Here is a 23,376-nt window from a genome sequence, read left to right as displayed (position 1 = left end):
TTTTTTTACAAATCTCAAAAACACCATACCGTCGGGTGGTGTAACTATTACGAGTCCGAATTAGATGCAGAGAACATTTTCCAAAAAGGTGTCAAAAACAACACAGTGATGCAAAAAACGCAGTATATAGTCAACCCAGGGTTCTCTTATCAAATTGGCCATTTACCCTGGTGAGAAGAACGTAAGATTTTCTTAGTTTTTCTTTCAAAGAATCAATTATAAGCGCCTAGTGGTTCTAATTGAAGTTCCAAATGGAAGGCCTAAATACCTAAGTGAACTGGAAGATGAGATTGTGGCAGGACCAACTTGGATTTTATCATTGGCATGACCAAGGCATGACTTGATTTGTTTCTGCACTGAGTTAGCCTACATCTCATACTTACCTTGTTTTTGCATTGATATGGAAAATCCCTGCTTGGTTCTTGTTTAAGCAAGGTTGACATGCCTAACTATCTGTTATAAGGTGATGGTTGAGAAGAAAGGAGGAAGGGAGGCTAATATTACCCCAAAAACATACAGATTTTAATTCCTTGCACGATTCCGGCTTAAACTAGATACAACATGCCCACCTTCTCTGAAAAGATTGTACCTGTGAAGGGCAGGCCAACTGCATAATTTGGGGCCCTTGTCCTTGGAGTTGTATGCAGTGCCCCTCCCCCCTAGATTTTCAAAACTATCTTTTTGGTATTGTCATTGAAAATACATTTATTGGGGTATTTTCATTGAAAAAAACAAACAAATAAAACAGCATTGCCCCACGACGACTTTGAAAAAAAAAATCCCCCCCCCACAAACACACATACACTGTCGCGCATTGACACCCCTGCCCTCTCTCTTTGGACATTATGACCCTATACCACTGGATTGGCTTCCTATCCTTTTCAACCCTTGAAAGGGCACTAGAACTTCCAATTTTGAACTGAATGAGCCCAATCATATATTTCTATGACAATCAGTTGTATAGAAATTGGTAAAAAAAAATACATGGGAAACATATCACTCTTAACTAAGTCAAGACTATTACATTGACTCTGATAGTTATAGATTTTTGTATGCAACTAACCTTCTATGGCTAAAATCTTAATTAATTCAATGACTGACAGTTTACCAATCACTCAATGGAAAAAAAACAACAATGATCAAGCAGTAGGTAATTCTGGAGACCACACTGCATTTTCATGACTATAAATAAAAGTTCAAATAGGGATAAAATCCTTTTAATAGACAGTGATAAATTTCACAAACAATGATAAAACACAAAAATACTAGATATTTTGGTCACATATGCAGTGACCATCATCAGTAGTAAAAGTCATCAGTGTTACTACAGATGACAGTAACTGCATTGTGACCAAAATATATAGTATTTTTTTGGAATTTTATCACTGTTTGTAAAATTTATCACTGTCCAATAAAAGGATTCTATCCTTATTTGAACTTTTATTTATGATCTAGCAGTTTTCACAACAACTTTGTCAAAATTGCCACATTACATAATTAACCAACTTAAATAATTATTACATAATTAAACAACTTTAATATGAGAAATATATGAGGGAAAGAAGAATATGAAAGCTAGTTGTTTTCATAGCAGCACTGTTTTGCAGTGTCCAAACTCAAAATAATATTTGAGGCAGGTGAGCAGCACCAGACATTAAACACCTGTTTGGATAGCAAAGTTAGCATTGGATAGCAGATAGCAAAATAGCAAAGTTAAATAAAGTAAAGGACGCTACAACATCTTTGTTGGTGACCATTCTCAATTCAATTCTTTCATTCTTACAAGTTAACAATCTAGTGATTTTCAAAAACAATCACACCTTCAAAGGACAGCTTCATCCTCTTAAGCTACTTGGGGCCCAATGTTATGAGCAAGTGTTTGATTCAGCTGCTAGAAGAGTTTTAGTGAAGGTCTTGCCCTTGCATGGTATACCAGACCAATACATTAAAGAGATCAGTGCTATGTACAAGAATGCTGCAGTTAAGGTAGGAAATGAGGGTTGTAAAGATGCTTAATAATTATTGCTCACAGAAAATTGTAAGCTTTGATCCTATTTCATTGCAGGTTAATTATGTAGATCATTAATCCATGTTCAGCAATAAATTTTATATCTATTTAGTGCTGAAGTGATCCTAGATGAAGATATTACTCTTAGAATAAGCACTCCACTTTCCAATCAAATTACATAGGTTATAATAGAAGGTGATTGTAAGGATTTGAAAATAATACAAAAGCTTTAATAGTAAAAGAAGAATATAAAAAGGAACAGAACTGCTTCCTTTATTACTTAATTTCCGAAATTCCCAAGAAGACTTCTACAAAGGAAAGTAAAGAGCTACATTAAGACCCAAAAACAAGTAGAAATAAAGTATTCTGATAATTCCCCCCCCCCCCCAATCCTCCAAAAGGCTTGAGTGTCATTGGTGCTTTACTAAAGATGATATGTATTTTGAACCATGCGTTTTTTATGTCAAAACATCAACAAAAAAAAAAAAAAAAAAAAAAACATGATAATGATAATGATCAAGATCACAGGGAAGGAAAAGATACTTCTCAGAATAATTACATTTGTGACTTTCAATTTAATTTTAGTATTTAAAAGATCAATTATCTTTGTTCAAACATTTCCCTTTTATTCTTTTTTTTTCAAATGATTCAATCTAACTGCAATATAACTATATTAAAATACATATATAGATATGTATTAGTCTGCATAGTAGACCAATAAAACATGCCAAGGTCATTTATAAGAAAAATTCTGTTTTATTGTCTTTACAAAAACTGATTTCACCAATCAATACAGCTAGATTTCTTTCTTCATTTTTTCTTTTGTCCAAATAGAGCTTACTTTGACCCTGTCTAAATGCCCCAAATTTTCAAGTGGATGAGCAAGGAGTCCAGACTACTTTCACTTTTTTTGTGTTTTATTTCATTAATTATTGTCATTATTTCAGGTAGGAAGGGGAGGGGGTATTTATTCAGATTTTGAACTGTTTTGATGAGAGATGTGGTTTTGTTCAAGACTGAAACAAGAGCCATAGTATGTGATTAAGAGGAATTATTAAGTTCAAGGGACTTAACGTATGTTTGTCTATACATGTATAATTAAATTATATTTATTTTCATTTACATTAATAAGACCCCAATGAATGTAAATCTAACCTATCAAAACAGAAAAATTAATGCCAATAGGGAAAATCCAATCTTTGTCGATTCTTGGGCCTCACAAATCAGCACAAGAAATTGTTTTCAATAGTTTGCCTTTATTGAGGTACCATTGTCTGTGTCTAAATACCCTCCAAGTTAAAGTCAGATAAGACAAAATTTGTTAGCCCAGTTTCAGGTGTCAAATATTGATAAAACCAAACTTCAGAACTCAAAAAGCTTTGTCTTTAATGATTCTACCTGACCCTGTAAGTTTCAAGCCAATCGGGGACAAATCAAATATAGAGGCTTTGCTTTGCTTTTCCTTAACCTATGAGAATCTGTACAACAAAATCATTATTTTATATCTACTGTTCATTAATATTTTACAAAAACATAATACATTAATCTTTCCAGTTTCAAATATAAAACAAGCTGTTAACGACCATAATATCCTCCTTCTTTTTGCTCCATTCCATTCCAGTGTTTTAGGTTCATAAGGACATATATAGGGATGCCTAACATTCCAGCCATCATTAAACCTCCATGGGCAAGTTTCTCCTAAAATGGAACAAAGGTGTAAGAAAAAGAAAAGCTGAGTAAGTTTAACCTTATTTAATTTGAGTGCCCTGCTGAAAGGATAGAGAATTTGTTGACTTATTTTAGATTCATATTGATAATTTAAATGCTTGGTTTGGCTCTGTTGACGTTTCATTTGTCTTTTGACCATATAAAGTAGTTGGTTATCTTCTCTGTTAACTGATAATTGTCAGATTTTTCCAACTGACACTTCTATGAATTAAAACAAAAATAAGGGAAAGGGTTGATATTTAGGGAGCTGAAAAATGTACAAATACACAATCTAAGGATTGACTCAGAAAGTTTTTTATGAAGAAAAAAAAACTGAATTTGTTTCCCTTAAAATGTTTGCTACTTATATGTTTTTCTACCTCTACTCTTGATGCCCAGCCAGAGTAAAGATCTTTGGGCAATCAAAAAAAGAAATGACCCTTTTGAAATAATGAAAACTTGGGGAAAAGGGCTGGATTTTTGGGAAGATAAAATATAAGTTTTGGTAAAAAGGAATTAAGAGATGAAAACAGAAAGATATTCTTAGCCGTAGGGGAAAGAGATAATTATTAGATAATTTTAGAGACATACATGCAAAAAGGAAGGTCATACATTCTCCAATGGAAAACCTGTAAAATTGCAACCAACAATTTTGATTTCATGTCCAAATGAAATCAAAGCCTGTATTTAAAAAAAATATAGTTGCTAGGAACAGAAAATCTTTCATAATTATGGTAGACAGAATGGGATTTTTGTGTTATAACTGGAGGTGTAAAATACAACTACCTCATTATTTTTCCAGAGTTTTCTCATGTTTTTTATTGAAATATAAGGAACAACAACAAATGTGAGCAACTATATTTGACAGCTACTACCTTTGGATCCTTTTTGTTGATCAGATTTCTCAAAAAGCTTTTAAACCCCATAAGTGAATTTGTATTGACATAATGGAAATGAATCCAGTATTTTATAGGGACTTGGTTGTTCTTAAGAATATACAGCATTTCTTTGAGCTTTGAAAATAGAAATATTTGAAAAATGAAAATAGAACATTCCAATAGACAAAAGACATCAACTTCTACCAAATACCTCCTGTTACAAAGACCCTTTACATAAAAAAGGGGTCTTCAACCAACTAGGTCAGCAAAACCTTATTAATCTACTAACCTTAACTATGCACATAGAAAACATAGCAATGTTATTTTGGGAAACCTGGTTTGCACAATTTATTAAATCTTCCTAGTGTTTGTCCTGGAAACCAAAGGAAAACTTTTTGAGATTAAAGTTAAAGCCAAGCAAGATTTATTAACTGTTATCAAACTGCCAACAAAGAAAGGAAATCATTCTGCAAGATTATCCATTCAGGTGTAATAATGCAGTTTAATATGGTTGCCCAGACCCTACAATATACTTCACTTTGGCTAATTTGCTGGCAAGAAGAAGTTAAAGGGCAATGAATTAGTCCAAAAACCCTTAGAAGCTAAAAGAAGTCTGATCTGGAGTTGAGGCACTGGTTTTCAGAAGATGAAGTTTTTTTTCTGCAAACCAAACAGCATTGAACCAAAACAAACAGTATTCTGATCTTCTATATTTTATTTAACAGGGTCTACTGAGCCTTTTAAGCCTCTTCGTGTAAGACTGTCAAAAAGTGGGTTTGTGAAGTGTCTTGCAACCTAATTTGGAAAATGAACATTAGACAAACATAGGTAAGCCATTACTACCAAATATTTACTATGGAATTGCAAAGGTATTTGTCAAAATTGAACTAACAGACCAATTTTCATAACCAGCCAAAAACAGTTAATGAAAATTCTGAATTTTGGAACATTGATTTTCAGGGACTTAGGAGACAAATTTTCTTTTCAGCAAATGGAAGAATTTGGCAAAATATCTGAAATTTCAAGGATAGTGAAAGCACTGCATGTTACACAAGAGGTAGGAGACTGCCATATCCCAAAGTTTCAATGTCTCAAGAGCATCTACAGAACTGTCATCTGAGGGCAGAGAGGGGTTCAATTTTGGAGGGAAAACCACAAATGCTCAGAAGTTCAAGTGAAAATAAATGGGATCTTCCTCAAAGGAAGGTTCAGAGACCCCTTCTTCCTCATTTCTGAGGGAAAACCAAGATACTTGTGTCTTATAGCAACCCCACTCAAGAAGTGAAGTTAGATTAATTGTAATGAAATATACCAAAATATGACGCAAATATAATACTTTAGAAGCACAATTATGGAAACTACAATAGAAAATTATGGAAAGCAGACCGCGCAAAACGCATTATATTAAATACCTAACCTAACAAACTCTATATATTAAATATTTAATCAAAATATACCTGCATAATAATTTTTCTCACTGACACTAAGCTAATTATATTTGAATGCAGACAGGGAAACTCAGATGGGTTAGGCTACTCAGATGAAACCTTGAGTGTGGTTGCTGTAAGACAAGTACAAAAACCAAAAATGTATCCACATATTGGAAAACCAATATATGCTTTTATTTAAATTATAGCTACTTGTTAATTAAACAAAATGCTCAAGAATTATGCTTAGTTAAGGTTTGGTTTAAGTATTAGATTAGGTTTAAGTATAGTGGGTCTGCATACAAAAATTTGTTAGTTATAATTATTCTGCATATTATGAAGTAAAAACTGTTTTCTAAGTTCCTGCTGTCCAAATACTTTACCCCTTCCCCCCCCCCTCCCTAATGTGCAAATATGTAGTCCAAATTTTATAAGTCCAATACATTGTATCACTTATCTTTGTGGCTATGAAACCAGTTTTCTGAGATCTAACCTAAGCATAATGGTAAATATCTACCAAATCATATTATTGACTTAAACATAAAGTGAATATACCAATTGATGCCTTTTTTATGCTTATTACAAATATAATAATCATTTCTATTGGAAATGAATTTCAGCCCCCCCCCCTCCCTATATATGCCAATTCATGGTAAATATTGGGGTGGGGGTAAAGTTTAAACTTGCCTCCCATTTATATCAGAAACACAATTTGCCCCCCCCCTAATGTAGAAATATACCCTGAATTAGCATATATAGGGGGGGGGGGGCTGAAATTCATTTCCAATAGAAATAATTATTATATTCATAATCTGCATAAAAAAGGCATTGAGTGGTATATTCACTTTATGTGAAAGTCAATAATATGATTTGGTAGATATTTACCAGCATAAATCTCAAGTGTTTCATTTAAATAACAAGTACCAAAACATGTTTTGTATAATAATATATTAAGTTTAACAATTAATAAGGAAAACCAAAAAAGTCATCTGTATAACTTTTGGTCAATATCTACCAGATCATACTATTGAGTTAGGAATAAAGTGAATACACCATTCAATGCCTTTTTTTATGCTGATTACAAATATAATAAGCATTTCTACCAGAAATGAATTTCAGCCCCCCCCCTATATAGGCTATACCTAACCTAACCCTGAATTGGCATATATAGGGGGGGGGGCTGAAATTCATTTCCGATAGAAATGCATATTATATTTGTAATCAGCATAAAAAAAGCAGTAAACTTCTACAAAATCGAATTATTGAGTTAGGACTAAAGTGAATACACCATTTGATGCTTTTTTTTATGCTGATTATGAATATAATAGCCTAAGCATTTCTATCGGAAATGAATTTCAGCCCCCCACCCTATATAGGCCAATTTAGGGTTAGGTTAGGTGGTAAAGTTCTACAAAATCCTATTATTGAGTTAGGACTAAAGTGAATACAGCATTTGATGCCTTTTTTTTATGCTGATTACAAATATAATAATCATTTCTATCAGAAATGAATTTCAGCCCCCCATTTCAAGGCCAACTCTGGGTTCGATTAGGTATAGCCGATATAGGGGGGGCTGAAATTCATTTCCAATAGAAATGCTTATTATATTTGTAATCAGCATAAAAAAAGGCATTGAATGGTGAATTCACTTTATTCCTAACTCAATAATATGATTTTGTAGAACTTTACCGGTTAGGTATAGCCTATATAGGGGGGGGGGGGCTGAAATTCATTTAAGATAGAAATGCTGGTAAAATTCTACTTTAGTTACTTTTACCTATATTGGAAAGGGGTGAGGTTAGGAAACTGAAACTTTCAGGGATGGGTCTGCAGGCTAAAATATGTCCTGGGAGGGTATTTTGAAGTACTTATCTCCGCTCCTTCTCCCTCTAGAGGATCCTGAAATTTGCCTACATGACAGGTCTATACCTATTGAAATTTTGACAAAACAAAATTTTACCTTAATTTTCTGTTATAAGATTCTTTTTCTCTGGCTTTAGTTCTGAAAATGCAATTCCTGTTATTTGAGTAGTATTTTAAGACATATCAATGTTAATTTTCAAAATTTAGGAAATGTATTTGCACATCTTTAAAACTCTATATATCAGGATTGAGCAAAGTTGTGAGGCTGAAAACCATTTTGTTTGACTTCATTTTAAGCAGAAGATATATTTTACAAGGTTTCACTTTTATAACACACATATTTTTAAAGGTAATCAAAGGTCGGGACCCTCTAGAGAGAGAAGGAGTGGAGGTAGGTACTTCAAAATACCTTCCTGGAACATACTTTAGCCTGTAGACCCATCCCTGAAAGTTTCATTTTCCTAACCAAACTCCTTTCCAAGATAGCCAGAAGTAGCTAAAGTAGAATTTTACCGAAATGCTTATTATATTTGTAATCAGCATAAAAAAGGCATCAAATGGTGTATTCACTTTATTCCTAACTCAATAATATGATTTCATAGAATTTTACCAAAAAGGCATCAAATGGTGTATTCACTTTAGTCCTAACTCAATAATATGATTAGTAGATATTGTCCTAACTTTTTCCTTGCTGCTCCCTAAGAGATGTGGCATAAAAAGTCATCAGTGTGACTTTATTTATGTTTGCTCTATAATATAATTAAGCCTTGGCACTGTTTCTGTTTTTATTTCTGTCTAACTTGTTTCTGTTTTTCATCTGACTGTTTGCAAACATTGCAAACCTGCCTTTGTCTAGCTTAAAGAATAAGTTTATATAGGCTAAACTTACAGCAAGTGAAAGTTTATTTTGAGGTGGGGCACTGATCACGACACCTCTCTTGGAGACAGCACTGATGCATTGAGAAGCACCAGAAAGGAGAGCTCTTTGACCAACCATTTTTATATCACCTCGGTTTATGATTATACAAGTAGAAAATTTTCCTACTTATTGAGTTGCTGCTGTTGTATTCAATGTATACAGCTTTGCCAATGCAGAGGACAACTTCTAAAAACTAGACGTAAAAAAAAAACGGCTTTAATTTTCATTTTTACTGCAAGATGGACGTTTGTGAGGCCGTTCGGCGTTCTTCAGTAAAAAGGAATTAAGCATGTACGGCTGAAGTACCACGGGGTTATCAAATTTCAGTCAGCAGGGGGGTACAATTTTTGTTTATTTCAAGAGAAATATCAACAAAGGTATTATTCATAAAAATATATCCCACAAAAGGTTTTTTTTTCAAAGTTCATGCAGGAGAGGGTGTCCTTCCGTAATTGATGCCAATGTTGAACTCCAGATCGAAACCTAAAATTTTATTCAGCAGGCTCAACTACTTTTGAAGATAGTAAAAAGGCCTTCATCTAATATTCAAACCAGTCTAGTCTAAATTCTTGTCTTAATAATTCAGCTGAAGGCAAGGAGTAATATTCAGATGGTAGTCGGTGTTTATCCCCCCCTGACGATTTCTCTCCACCCCTAGAAAATACCTCCCCCAGGGAAAATACCCCCCGGAAAAAATACCCCCCATTGAAAATACCCCTGGAAAATACGCTGTGTAAAACTCGAGAACAAATCGGTTTCTTCGTTAGTTTTTTTCAGCTTAGTGCGAGACAAGACAAAGACAAAAAACATAATATATAGGAAATATATAATTTGGGCTATATATTTGCACATAAAGGGGGTGGGGGTGGGGGTGAAGTATTTGGACCGTTTGAAGTCAGAAAAAAGTTATTTCTGTGTATTAATTAAAAAAACTTTTTCCACAAAATAAGTTTTTCAAAGAAAAGTAAAGAACTCCATTAAACAAAAAATGAGCAAAAATAAAATCAAATAATCTACCAAGCATGAAACTACCGAAAATCAGCATCAATAAATAAGTGAAACCCAAAACGAACAGAAATCATAGGCAGCGCTCTAGCGCTGCCTAACTAAAGAACGATGTGGACACAATGTGTGTTTTTCTCCCTCCATACTAGGGCACTTCGTATCGAAGGAGTTGTCGCAGAAACTTCAAAAAAGGCTCATTCGATTGGAAATGGGAGTGGCTAGTGCCCTTTTTAATTGTCAAAACTGATTGGAGGGCAACTAGCCCCCCCCCCATGCCCCTCATTCCCCCAAACACCTCCAATCAAAATTTTGAGATAGGCATTTTGTTCAGCGTAGTTAATTTCAAGATAGAAAATGTGTTTTTGAGGAGGACAATCCACCACAACCCTCGGGGCAAGGGTTTTAAGTTATGCCCTGAGGGCATGTAAGAACGATGTTGGCACAATGTACTATTTATTATTTTTTCCTTTAGAGCAGGGCACTTGCTATGGAAGAGGTCGTCGCAGAAACTTCAAAAGGGGATCTTTCGATTGAAAATTGAGAGTTCTAGTGCCCTTTTTAATAGTCGACAGTGATTGAAGGGCAACTAACCCCCCCCCCCCACGCCCATCACTCACCCAAATACATCCAATCAAAATTTTTAGATAATCATTTTGTTCAGCGCAGTTGACTTCCAGATAGAAATATGTTTTTGAGGAGGACACTCCCCCACAACCCTCAGGGCAAGTGTTTTAAGTTATGCCCTGGGGGAATATAAGGTTTTTATAGAAGGCAGTGTCGTAGAAACTTCAAAACAGGTTCATTCGATTGGAAATTCAAAGGCCAAGTACCCTTTTTAATAGTCGAAAGTGATTGGAGGGCAACTAGCCCCTCCCCCCACCCCCATCATTACCCCAAACACATCCCATAAAAATTTTTATATAGCCATTTTGATCAGCGTGGTTGATTTCCAGATAGAAAATATATTTTTGAGGAGGACACTCCCCCACAACCCTCAGGGCAAGGATTATAAGTTATGTCTTGGGGCATATAAGTTTTTTTTTATTGAAATCTTTGTCGTAGAAGCTAGAAAAAGGGCTCATTCGATTTGAAATTCAAAGAGTTAGTACCCTTTTTAATAGTCGAAAGGGATTTGAGGGCACCTTACCCCCCTCTCACGGCCACCTTTTCCCCAAACACATCCAATCAAAATTTTATATAGCCATTTTATTCAACGTAGTTGAAAGTTTTGGAAATTAGGTCTTTAAGGATGACAACCCTTCCCCCCACCGGCCTCAAGGCATGGGTTGCGAGTTATGCCCTGGGGGCATATAAAGTTTTTATTGAAATCGTGGTCGTAGAAACTTCAAAAGAGCTCATTCAATTGAAAATTGAAAGGGCTAGTGCCTTTTTTAAAAGTTTAAAGTGATTGGATAGCGACTAACGCCCCTCTCACACCCGCCATTTTCCCAAACACATCGGATTAAAGTTTTGAAATATTCATTTCAAAAAGGGCTCATTTAATTGGAAATTAAAATTGCCCTTTTTAATAGTCGAAAGTGAGTAGAGAGTAATTAACCCCCCTCTTATGCCCATTATTTCCCCAAAAACATTCAATCAATGTTTAGAGATAGCCATTTTGTTCAACGTGGTTGAAAGTTCTGGAAAATATGTATGTAAGGATGACAAACCCCCCAGAGCCCCAAGGGCAAAGGTTGTAAGTTCTGCCCTGGGGGCATATAAAGTTTTTTATAGATAGAGTTGTCGTAAAACTTCAAGAGGGGCTCATTCAATTCAAAATTGAGAGGGCTAGTGCCCTTTGTAATAGTTAAAAGTGATTGGAGGGTAACTAACCCCCCTCTCACGCCCACCATTCCTCCAAATACATCCAATCAAAATTTTCAGATAACCATTTTGTTCAACTTAGTAGAAAGTTCTAGGAATTAGGTCTATGAGAATGACACCCCCCCCCCAGCCCTCAGGGCAAGGGTTGTAAGCTATGCTCTGGGAGCATATAAGATTTTAATTCAAGTTTTTTCGTAAAAACTTAAAAAGGTCTCATTTGATTGGAAATTAAAAGGGCTAGGTCCATTTTTAATAGTTGAAAGTGATTGGAGAGCAACTACTGCCCCTCTCATGCCCACCATTTCCCCAAACACATCCAATCAAAATTTTGAGATAGCCATGTAGTTTAAAATAGTTGAAAGTTCTGGAAATTCGGTATTAGAGGATGACAACCACCCTATAAGACCTTACGGTAAGGATTGTAATTTATGCCCTGGGGGCATATAAGGTGTTTATAGAAAGCGTTGTCGTTTCCAAAAGGGCTCATTCGATTGGAAGTCAAAAGACCTACTGCCCTTTTTAATAGTTGAAGTGATTTCGAGGAAGACACTCCCTCACAACAATCAGGGCAAGGGTTTTAAATTATGCCCTGGGGGCATATAAGGTTTTATAGAAGGCGTTGTCGTAGAAAATTCAAAAAAGGCTCATTCTATTGGAAATTCAAAGTGCTAGTGACCTTTTTAATAGTCGAAAGTAATTGGAGGTTTACTAGCCCAACCCCCCCCCCCCCACGCCCATCATTTCCCCAAACACATCCAATCAAAATTTTGGGATAGCCATTTTGTTTAGCGTAGTTGATTTCAAGATAGAAAATGTATTTTTGAGGAGGACACTTTTCCACAACCCTCATGGCAAGGGTTTTAAGTTATGCCCTGGGGGCATATAAGGTTTTTATAGAAGGCGTTGTCGTAGAAACTTCAAAACAGGCTCATTCGATTGGAAATCCAAAGGGCTGGTGCCATTTTTAATAGCTAGAGTCAACCCAGCTGTAAATGGGTACCTGGAGAAATCTGGGGAAGGTAAGCAAGGAGGGTGTGTGAAAGCACAGGATGGCTGGCCCCCAGTCCCCCATTGCACTTCCTGGCTGAAGGGCCACGAAACGGAGATCAGCACCGCCGGTTTGGACCTTAAGGGTCTAGTGCTGTTATACTTACTTACTTACTTTTTTTTTACTTCCAAGTAGGGAGGAATAATTGGACTGTAAATGTTCTGCTCGATTTTGACTGATTAGTTGAGTAAACTAAAATTGCCTGCAGAACGCAATAATTAACCTTATTGTGATTTTATTCTACTTGACAACAAATTCCATTGGGAAATATTTTTTTTTCTATCGCAGCTAAAGAGATATTGAGTTCTTAGGCTGCTAAGGTATAGTTAGTCTGCACAAAGAATAACGATGTATCTCCGTTGTTGAAATGAAATGTTCGGCAGTAAAAGTATTTTGGCATTTTATGTAGTTAACTTCCAAGTAGGGAGGAGGAACTGATCTGAAAATATGGACTGCAAGTGTCCCTGCTCGATTTTGACACTAAATAGTTGAGTAAACCAATTGTCAACAACACGCAATAATTTTCCTGTTAGTGATTTCTATTTTACTTGACATTAACTTTCATCTGAAAACGAATTTTTTTTTTCGTTGGACGCTATATGAGGGTTGACGTATCAGAGGTTTTCTGTTCTATGGGGGACCGACTTAGGTTACATTCTTGCAAAGTTCTGAAGTTACTACCTCACTAATATATATAGTGTATTCTGGGCTTGCTTCGGAGTACTTTACAATCCATCGTACCTGAACCTACTAGTTTACATTCTTGCAAAGTTCTGAAGTTTAATTTTAATATTAAACTGAAGGAAAATAAAAATATTTTTATCTTTGCTTCAAATTTGCTTTCTGTCTCCTATCAAATTGTTTTCTCTCCCAAGACTAATATCCTTCTTGTACTACATTATCCATTACTACAATTATGTATGAAACCAAGAAAGGAAAGGATATAATTAATAAAAAATAAAATCTAATAGGTGAGAAAACGGTGATTTTGTCAGCCAGTGGAAAAATATGAAAACGAAAAACAAGCAAATATTTCGACAAGGACCTCCGCCAAGTCATCCTCAGTGCTCATAAAAAAAATAAGTGTATTAAAAAAAAAAAAAAAAAAAAAAGAATGCATTTACAACCATTATCTATTAATAAACCTATTCCCTTTTCAGAAACTAAATTAAACTGGATGATAATAATAAGCGCAGTCTTGGAAATCCATTCTCATTGTTATTATTATTTATTTATGACCCACATTATGAACATTATAAATGACACTGCGGAGTAATGGAAAATATAAAAGAGAAAATAACAACATCATTACGAAATCAAACAACAACAACAAAAAAATTCAAATTAACCGATATCACCATTACTAGTATTCAGACAGAAACAACATTACTAGTATTCCTAATCATATTAGAAGTCACACTCGCCAGTCGCGCACAAGCATCAATGACACCATAACAGGATACAATATTTCTATTTTTAAAACGGCCGGGTAAATACATCAGATATTTACAATATCTAAAGTAACCACTTCTAAGTCTCCGTAAATCTTTTTTCCTCAGTAAGTGGTGGAATCCAGATAGAAAATTTACTCCTGGAGAGCAAAAACTATTATAAAGCCGAGCTACACCTTTATGGTTATAACGCCCTCTATTTGGAGATATTTTACCATATGACACACGAATATTTTTTAATGCATTAGTAACCAACTCGGAGCAAGTTTCATAAATAGACGGGCAACACGATATACCAAGCCGCTTAACTTTATCCCAACAAGGTAATGAAATTGAACGAATGTTTAATGGAGAAACAGAAATGCTACTATTAAAGCACATAAACTCAGACTTTCCCATATTAACAGATAGGTCAATATCACTAAGTAGAGAATACAGCTTACGGAAGTTCTGAGCCAGCCCTCGACGAGAAAAACTGACTAAAAGGACATCGTCGACGTATGCAATATAACTTACACCAATATCACGAAAAAACACAGTAGGAGATAGATGTTTTAAACAAGTAGCGAGGACACATTTAAATATATAAGGAGATAAAACTGCTCCCTGTCTAACGCCTTTCCTAACAGCTCCCGAATCAGAAGTATTTGACAGCCACTTAATACGCACATAAGAATAATCATACTAATATCGCAATGTAGAAATAACTGAATAATTGACTCCGGAACAAGCAAGGGAATGCAAGGCCTGGGCGTGAACAATATTATCAAAAGCCCCGGAAATGTCTACTGTGCAGCAATACAATGAACGCTTCTGGGCAAAAGCTTTCTTTAACAACCGGCTGAGCCCATGATGCGCCTGGGGGCAACCAACCCCTCTTCTAAATCCCAGTTGAAAAGACGAAAAATCGCACTTAGAAGTTATTTCAGGCAAAAGGGCATACTCAAAAACCTTACTCATAAAGCAAGATACAGTAATCGGTCTATAATTCGAGCATGAATCTGGATCTTTACCGCGTTTAAGTATAGGAGTGACACTACCGGAAAGAAAACTATCAGGAACCAGAGATTGAGCTATACAAATCTGGAATAATAACTGCAGGTGGTTCAACAATAATGGGCAATCATAAGCAAAATTCCTAAAGCATAGGCCATCACAATCAGGAGAATATGATCTTTTTACTTTCTTCAGCGCCCAATGTAAATCACTCATACTTATCACAAGGACTCTATATTAAAAAACAGACACTGGCAGGACCGAACTAAGTAGATTAGAAAAATGTTTCTGAACACACTGATTAAATACGGAAAATATGTCAATATAATGGCGCACAAAATTCATAAGGTTTAATTCTGACTGAGGTGGGGGAGAACACTTACTGCTATTGATAACTCTATTCCAAGTCATTTTACTATTTGGAGCGTCCCACGCGTTGAGCCTTGCATTATGTAAACAAGATTTGTATTCTTTCTTCGTTTTTTGCTTGACTGTAAACACAGCACCGGTGGAGGGTTGATCTTAAGCATTCCACAATCGCAACCAAAACTTTGCGCGGTTCTTTACTTTTTTCACTTCCGGATGTATATTCCACAGGGGCTTGCGAGACCCAGAACGCACGTGCTCAATCGGAATTGCAACTTTTGTGGCTGAATTTAGACATGCCACTATCTGGTAATAATACGAATTTAGGTCTTCCTTAGAATCAGGGCACTTTATTGAAGTCTGGAGCAAGTGAAACGGGACTTTAATAGTTGAGAGTAGAGTGCATAAAGTAGTAATATACATCTCAACGTTTATCCGATTCCAATTGGGCTTTTGATACCATTTTGAATGGGGACCCTTAAAGTGGGCTTGAACATCAAGAGGCTCAATTAGGCACGAAATAGGGAGATGGTCATCATTGATTTTTATCTTCATCAACAAACATCTCGGATTTAATTAGACCGGACTTAGACACAATAACATGGTTGAGGTTGGATTTAACGGAGCCTCGATTGTGAATGTAAGTATAAGCCAGGTTCTTAGCAGCGACATGATAGACACGTGGCAGAGAATCGAGCAGGAGTTCAGATCGATCAGATGAGGTCAATATGTCAGTATTCATATCCCTGGCTAAGATCCAATCAACATTTTTATCTGCAAATTTTATGAAAAGAGATTTCAGTTTATGGCAAGCTTTAGCAAAAGCAGTAAATGACTGAGTATTTCGATGATTGCATGGGAGATACACATTTACAAAAGCCATGTTATTACACTGGATTGCTATAATATTATCATCAGAATAAATTTGCATAGGCTGATATCCCGCAATCAATTGACGCAATCAGTTAGTAATATATATATATATATATATATATATATATATATATATATATATTATATATATATATATATATATATATATATATATATATATATATATATATATATATATATATATATATATATATATATATATATATATATATATATATATATATATATATATATCTGTTGAATTTCACACTTAGGCTACTTTAAAATATTGTATTTTTCTGCATACCAGAGCATAGAAGAGAGGGAGGGACCAGAGGCATGATCCTTCCAAGATTTTGAAAAATTGTAGCTTAAAAATGATTAATTTATGCCCCTTATTCTCCCCCAAAGGGTAGGACCTATTTGTAAGCTATCTTCATAATTACGCCACCCTAAAAGTTTAGTCGAAAGATATAATGTTTAAAAAAAAATCGAACTTTAAGCAAAATCCTAAATTACAAGAACTATGGAATGGTAATTTAAGAGGAAATTCAAGAATCAAGGTTATTTCAGAGTCTTAGTAAAAGAGAGAACCCCTTAAAATCAGAACCGAAGTCGAATGGACATAGTTGCTTAAGTCCTCTCAAAAACGCTCATTCCTCTTTAAAAAAAATGTTTCAGGGCGATAATGTACGAAACTATAGAAGGGGGCAAAATGTATTCTTAAAGTCAAAGTATGGTAATTTTGTAGTTTTTTCTATTCTTTTCAATGAAAATATGAAAAAAGGTATTTTTTTATTTTCAAAAAAAATGGAATAGAAAAAACGTAATTATTCAAAATCTAGACCACCTCTCCCAAAATTGGCCCTGTGTGGAATCTTATGTTAAAATATCCTACCATGATTTCAAACTGACCAATAATAGGAAACAATTCTAAAAGAGTTACGTTGAGATATTTATGTTGATATATCCTGAAATATACGCAGATCCTTAATTGAGAGACCAGAGAACATTTCTATTTTTAATTTAGTGCAGAAAAAGGTAACAAATAATAAATTCAAAATCTTTTTATTTTGAATGGTCTTTCCCTTTGTTTATTACCTCTAAAAGAGCATCCCCTTTCCTAAGGATTTTGAAAAAGTAGGCTATTTTTTGGTATTTTTCTTATTGAAAAAAGGTGCTTTGGTACTTTCATTGAAAAATTACAGAAACAGCAAAATCCCCTCCCCTTGCCTCCAAATTTTCAAAAATAACTCCCTTCATTAACTACCGTGAATTTTTTTGGAAAAGCCTTTTTTTAACAACCGAAAAATTCAAAAATCCAGGATGAAGCTTTTTCGCTATATTGGAAAGAGGTTTTTCTGGCATATTGGGAGGGGTTTCTGGCTTTTTTGAAAAGAGTGAAAGAGATTGTGGGTGAGACGATTATACATTAACGTGTATGTTAGAAAATCTAACTGAAATTTGAAAAAAAGAGATATTTAGGTCAAAATTTTAGGTTTTGAAGAAGAAGGGACTTTCGAAAATCTTGGGTTTAGGGGGGGGGGCTCATACTCCTAACCACCTTTTCTGTGCAGGTAAGCATATGATCGTAATCCTTCATTAAACACGTGGAAATTGTAAATTGCCACAAAAATTATTAAACTATATAGGATATTTAGTGCCCCCTCCCCACCGAAAAATATGTACGTCAGGCTGGCATCTGATTGTACCACTGTTTGCAGATGACGGTCCTACTAGCTAACGCCAAGGAAAGCCTTAAAAACCTCCTAGAAACAGCGTTGGATTATTTTCAAGGAAAGCAGTTAGTTTTGAATAGGTAGAAGTAAGTAGTTACAATATTTGGTACTTTTGGGGGAATTTGCGGACTAAGATTTTGTTATAGACGAGACAAAACAAAATTGGTCGAAGAGTTTGATTATCAAGGATTAAGCTAATGGCTAATTGAAAATAGGAGGCGGATAGAGAAAACGGTTGCTTAAAGCAACAGATAAAGGTTTATGATCCATATCATAAAAGCAGCTGTCGTAGTTGCAGCTAATGCCGCCAACAATGTACGCCACTTTTCACAAAACAGTGTTTTACGCCATATTTTTTAAGAATAATTTACACCACTTTTAAACATCAAATACGAATTATCACACTAGTGAAAAATATTGACAAATGAGCCACTGAAACAATTCGTCCTGCGTACCGGTTCAAGCTTGTTCTTGTGGTGTGCGTATGTTGACTGCAGTGGCGTGGGTAGTAGGAAACGGTGCTTGTCATGGTGCAAGTGGTTCTGCACATCAGCTGGTACGTGCATTATTTAAGGCTTGGAATTCACAGCCCTGCAAAGACAGATTTGCAAGTACTTTGGTTTCAAGCATGATTTTAAAGGCTCGTTTCAGCACCGCTTCTAGTTCATCGTTAAGGTAGCTAATGTCATGCACATATGGTCCCAAACTTGACACTGTGTTTTTTGAGGGGAGGCTGCAATATAATAGGTTTAATAGACTAGTATTAAGAAGAGATTTAGGCCTAAGCTCTCATGAGAGTAAAATACTAGAGATAATGGTTAGGCTCCGAGAGAAAGTTACGTCACTACAAAAGATTAAACTAGTTAAGGTAGCATTTAGAGAAAATTATACATGATAATAAAACAGATTCTTTACCTAAACAAACAATAAAAATATGAACAGTTGTGGCATGTCAAGAGTTTAGAGTCAGGGGGTAGGCACAAGAGGAGAAGTTGGCTCGGAGGTCAGAGAAATACAAGGAGCGTCGCGGGGGAGGATATGAGATGGATTATTTAAGTAAGGGGTAATAGTATGCCAAATGGAAAGAGAAGGATGTACCTTCTCTCTCCTTTTGAGGAGAGAGAAGGTCGCGGAGTAGTTCTTATTTCTCTCCGATGTGAGGGGATAACAAAGATGTACAGGTCTGTATGTACAATTTCAAGGTGTGCTAGGTATGTGCAATTGCAAGGTAAATTGTTGGATGTGAGTTAAGAGGGAAAGAATGGAGTAAGAGAGTGGGGTAAGATGGGTTATTAATTTGAAGACATATTATAAGATGTATGTTAAGAATGTGGGGAAGTATACTCGTGGAGCGATGCATCATAGACAGAGCTATTTAGAAAATGCAAGATCGGCAGGATAAGGGCAGGTTATTTTGAAAAAAAACAAATTGTTCCAAGGACATTATACTTGGACTGAGATGTTTGCTATTGACTTAAAGCTAGTTGACCTCATTTCTCCAAGTAAGAAAGAAGCCCCAGCAGTATATTAGCTTATTATAGCAATTGGCTTCTACTTGCAGATTAAGAATTTAAATCTTCCGGATGTAAGGTTCACTATTTAGGGCATAGTAACCCTCAAATCTTTACTAAAAAGTTACAGTATCTCCATTGGCGAAGTGAAATTTCTTTCAAACAGTTCGTGATAACGAACTGTAAGTAAGGAGCGACCCGGCTCAATAGTAACCGAAACTCTAAAATACGGAATTGTGATACCAATAGATACATCAAAAGAATCAGATTTTATTGCTGATTTCAAATATAAGTTTCACCAAGCTAAGTCCTCCCATCAAAAATTACACGCCTGAGAAAATTTGCCTGATTTTCTAAAAAAGGGGGAAAGGCCCCCTAAAAGCTATAGAACCTTAATGAAAATCACACCATCAAATTCAGCGCATCAGAGAACCGTATTCAGAAAAAGCATTGAATTGCAGAAAGAGCAAAAAATGGGTATTTATATATACTTTAACAAGGGATATAGTCCTATCATTCTGGAAGCTAATAATGTAATATTTGAGCAGAGAAGTACTTTGTCAAACTTTTATATCTTTGCTCAAGGTTAGAAAGACTTATGACTAGGGGGAGGAGTCCTAAACCATCTGAATTCATTGTGTGGAGGAGTCATAAAACCCATAGAATTCATTGTGGGGAGGAGTCATAAAACTCTCGATGTCTATTGCATCCAAATGAAACATGGAAATTGTTACGTAACTCTAATTTCCAGAACTTGGATCATCATTTGGTTCCCACTGAAAGTAAAGTAAGCAATACAAGCACCCAATTGACAATACGCTTAACAGCAGAGGAAATAAGATTCATCCAAATTTTCTGTTTTGCAGTCATGTATTGTTGTATTGTATTGGATTAACGACGCTTCTTGACTACTTACGCCCTTAGGTCGGCCCTGCAGTTTGTTCTTACAGCTGGTTAAGTCCTCTGGGCCCCGTATTACCAAGCTGAGGTTAGACCCACTGCGCTGCCATAGGACTTGGCACACAACTAGATTTTCTATTCAACAATTATGCGTTCAAAATTATTAACTTAATTATTTATAATGATTTTCAAAGAAAAGAGTGGGAAAAATTAGAGTGAGATAGAAAAACGGGGGGAAGAGATAAATCATGGAGAAAGAGAGAGAGGAAGAGACAGTCAGACAAAACAAGAGATAGTTACCACAATTAAAACACTTCGGAGCAGCGCTACAACGGTTATCCTTAGTAGAAAGATGTGGCCCAGCACATCTAGCACATTTTGGGACATTGCTGGTGCAAGCACTTGACAGCAATCGTATGATCGGCATTGAAGAAGCATTAAGGTATTTCCTTAAAGTCATGAATTTGAAAAAATTCAAATCCAACTTTAATTCCTTCTTTGAAATAAGCAGACGGAGGGAAGGAGTCTTCAAATTCGAGCTTGACTGACAAAGTCTGGCCCAGTCGATTTTCACTTATTATACCTTGCAGTCTATTAATAACTGAAAGATCGGCATCAACTGGGAAACCTCTGAGAATTCTAAAAACGTGCTTGGATCGTACTTTAACTGTTGCTCCGGTAATAAAGTTCTGAACTGATGCAGAAAATCTTCAGTTCCAGATTTATCAATATTGACATACCATCTGTCTTAGACTGGTTTCACAATACAAACTAATTCATGCCCACCTATTTGATCGAGAACAGATTTGCGTTTAATCGGATAAGACAGATCTGAATGCACTTTAGAGACAATAACTTTCGTATGAGTGTCAATTACTGGGGTAGGTTTGGGAAGTTGAGGAAATTCAACTCATAATTGCCAAGTTTCCCTGACATTTACAACCCCTTGTTGTAGCTCATTAACTTAGAGAGTAAAGAAGTATAAGGATTTGCAAGGGTACATTGCACCTCTGTAGATCACTTTATAACAAACATAAATACAAAAGTATCGCTACGTTCAAGAGTTCTCAACATAAAAACAGTTTCCTTAAATGACTTGAAAGGATATTGTTCCACTCAGCCACTGGGCGATCTGATTCAGGTGCACTCATTTGCCACAGTAAACGTTTAGCTTCTTTGACTATTCACGTCCAAAAACTCCATACCATGTCTTTTGATAATATCCTCCTCAATTCCGCTTAGCAAATTGCTTTGAATAAAATTCAGAACCGGAGAATAAACAAGTTCAGGCGTTTCCTCAGAGCTTTTCATTGCTCAAAATCACCATGAGTTGGGAAATCCCTCTTTCTCTTGCTCCTCACAAGGAAGTTGGGAGAAATGCAGTGTGTGCGTAACTTAAACTTCGTGTAAGTGAACCCTGCCCAACTAAAACCTTGTGCAACTGAACCCCTGTTTATTTCGACCCCTTTTAACTGAATTCTCGTTCAACTGAACCCCTGTGCAGCTCAACCCCATTTAACCAAACTCTTGTTCAAACAAAGAAAATGAAGAAAATTCTGGGTAAATACCTATAAATTAATTTCAGCAAGAAACTTTTACAGTTAAGATAAATCTAAGAAATAAAATTCTTCTTGAATTAGCATTAACATCAAATTTTTCTTATGAGGCAGTGATTTTTTGAAATATTTTTAAGGTTTTGGCTACTATAGGTCGTGGTTTTCTCTGTGCTAGGGTGCAGCTATTGTTGCAACCATGGGATTCAAGTGCTTTCGGACTCTTGGTATCACAGTTTTCGCCAATTTAAATATATATAAGACAGGCGGATAAATTGTTGTTCCTTAGCGGGGGAGGAGGAATAGCTTGGCATTGAAGCAGCATAAAATTAAACACAAAAACACTTACGTAAAAATTAACCCATAAATAAAGACAATTTTAGTCAAGTCAGCTTTCATCACTTTCGACAAAACGGGCTGAATTTTATTTTCTAGCTATAATGTTGTTTTGAGGAGGGTTGAGCTGAATGCGGTTGATTTGAATGTGGATTGCGTCAAACATGGTTAGTTTAAAGGGGGGTTGAGTTGCATGAAGATTGAGTTAAATGAGGTTTGAATTCCATGGAGGTTGAGTTGAATATGGTTTCAATTAAACGGGGGTTTAGTTGCATGAGGGTTAAGTTCAATGGGGTTGTTTTCCGTGGATACTGAGTTGAATTGGGATTGAGCTGTATTGGCGTTCAGTTAAACGGGGGTTGATTTGCGCAAGGGGGATGAGATACATGGGTGTTGAGTTGCACGAGAGTTCAGTTAAACTGGGTTCAAGGTTGGCAAGGGTTTAGTTGTAACGGAACGAAGAAACACTCCCAAAAGTTTTCTAAAACTCTTATATTTGATTAAATATATAACTTTTCTTAGATCAAAGGATCAAAGAGTGCTACCTAGCTTTCTTATTCAGGAGTTTTAACCCGACTGAGGTGGATTGTCCAAGAGAGATCTATGAAAAAATGGAGCTGGGGTGTTTGAATGGCACATTCGATCGGGAGATCATCAGCTCCGTAGATGAACAATTGAACTTGATCATGCGTACATCAGAGCACTTTTCAGTTTTCAAAAAGTTTATCTTTAGGGGCAGGGAGGCTTTGTGTTGGATCATCGGGTTTTGGGATGGCTCCGTGTTTCGTGGTATCTTCGGTAATGTGATGTACTGGGCTTGCAAGGTTGTCTCCCATGTCATTTATGTAGAGAACGAAAAGCGAAGGTCCCAAGATACTACCCTGGGATACGCCTGTCTTTATTGGATATTCGTGGGAAGTGTGTCGTCAAGAACAACCCGTAGTGAACGATCAAAAAGAGTAGTGGAGCTCT

General features: G+C 35.8%; 1 protein-coding gene across 1 annotated transcript; it reads right to left on the bottom strand.

Annotated features, from left to right (window-relative positions):
- Positions 1 to 3,499: 3,499 nt before the first annotated feature.
- COX8 (Cytochrome c oxidase subunit 8) lies at positions 3,500 to 8,944 on the bottom strand. Its single transcript, XM_089092909.1, has 2 exons — positions 8,773 to 8,944; positions 3,500 to 3,706 (listed from the first exon to the last, which is right to left on the bottom strand). Exons 1-2 carry the CDS (start codon positions 8,878 to 8,880, stop codon positions 3,584 to 3,586), a joined length of 231 nt encoding a protein of 76 aa, XP_088949035.1. The 5' UTR covers positions 8,881 to 8,944; the 3' UTR covers positions 3,500 to 3,583.
- Between the last annotated feature and the right edge of the window lie 14,432 nt (positions 8,945 to 23,376).

This window comes from Artemia sp. Qi Xiang Cuo, chromosome 8 (assembly GCF_049724085.1).
Source record: "Artemia sp. Qi Xiang Cuo chromosome 8, ASM4972408v1, whole genome shotgun sequence".
NCBI lineage: Eukaryota > Metazoa > Arthropoda > Branchiopoda > Anostraca > Artemiidae > Artemia > Artemia sp. Qi Xiang Cuo.
The sequence above is the reverse complement of the archived record's forward strand: the minus strand, read 5'-3'. Positions and strand labels throughout refer to the sequence as shown.

Coding starts and splice junctions, on each gene's coding strand:
- COX8 (XM_089092909.1), bottom strand. CDS start 8,880: ATGGTTGGTCAAAGAGCTCTCCTTTCTGGTGCTTCTCAATGCATCAGT. Junction 3,707..8,772: donor AAAATAAACTTTCACTTGCT/GTAAGTTTAGCC, acceptor GTTCCATTTTAG/GAGAAACTTGCCCATGGAGG.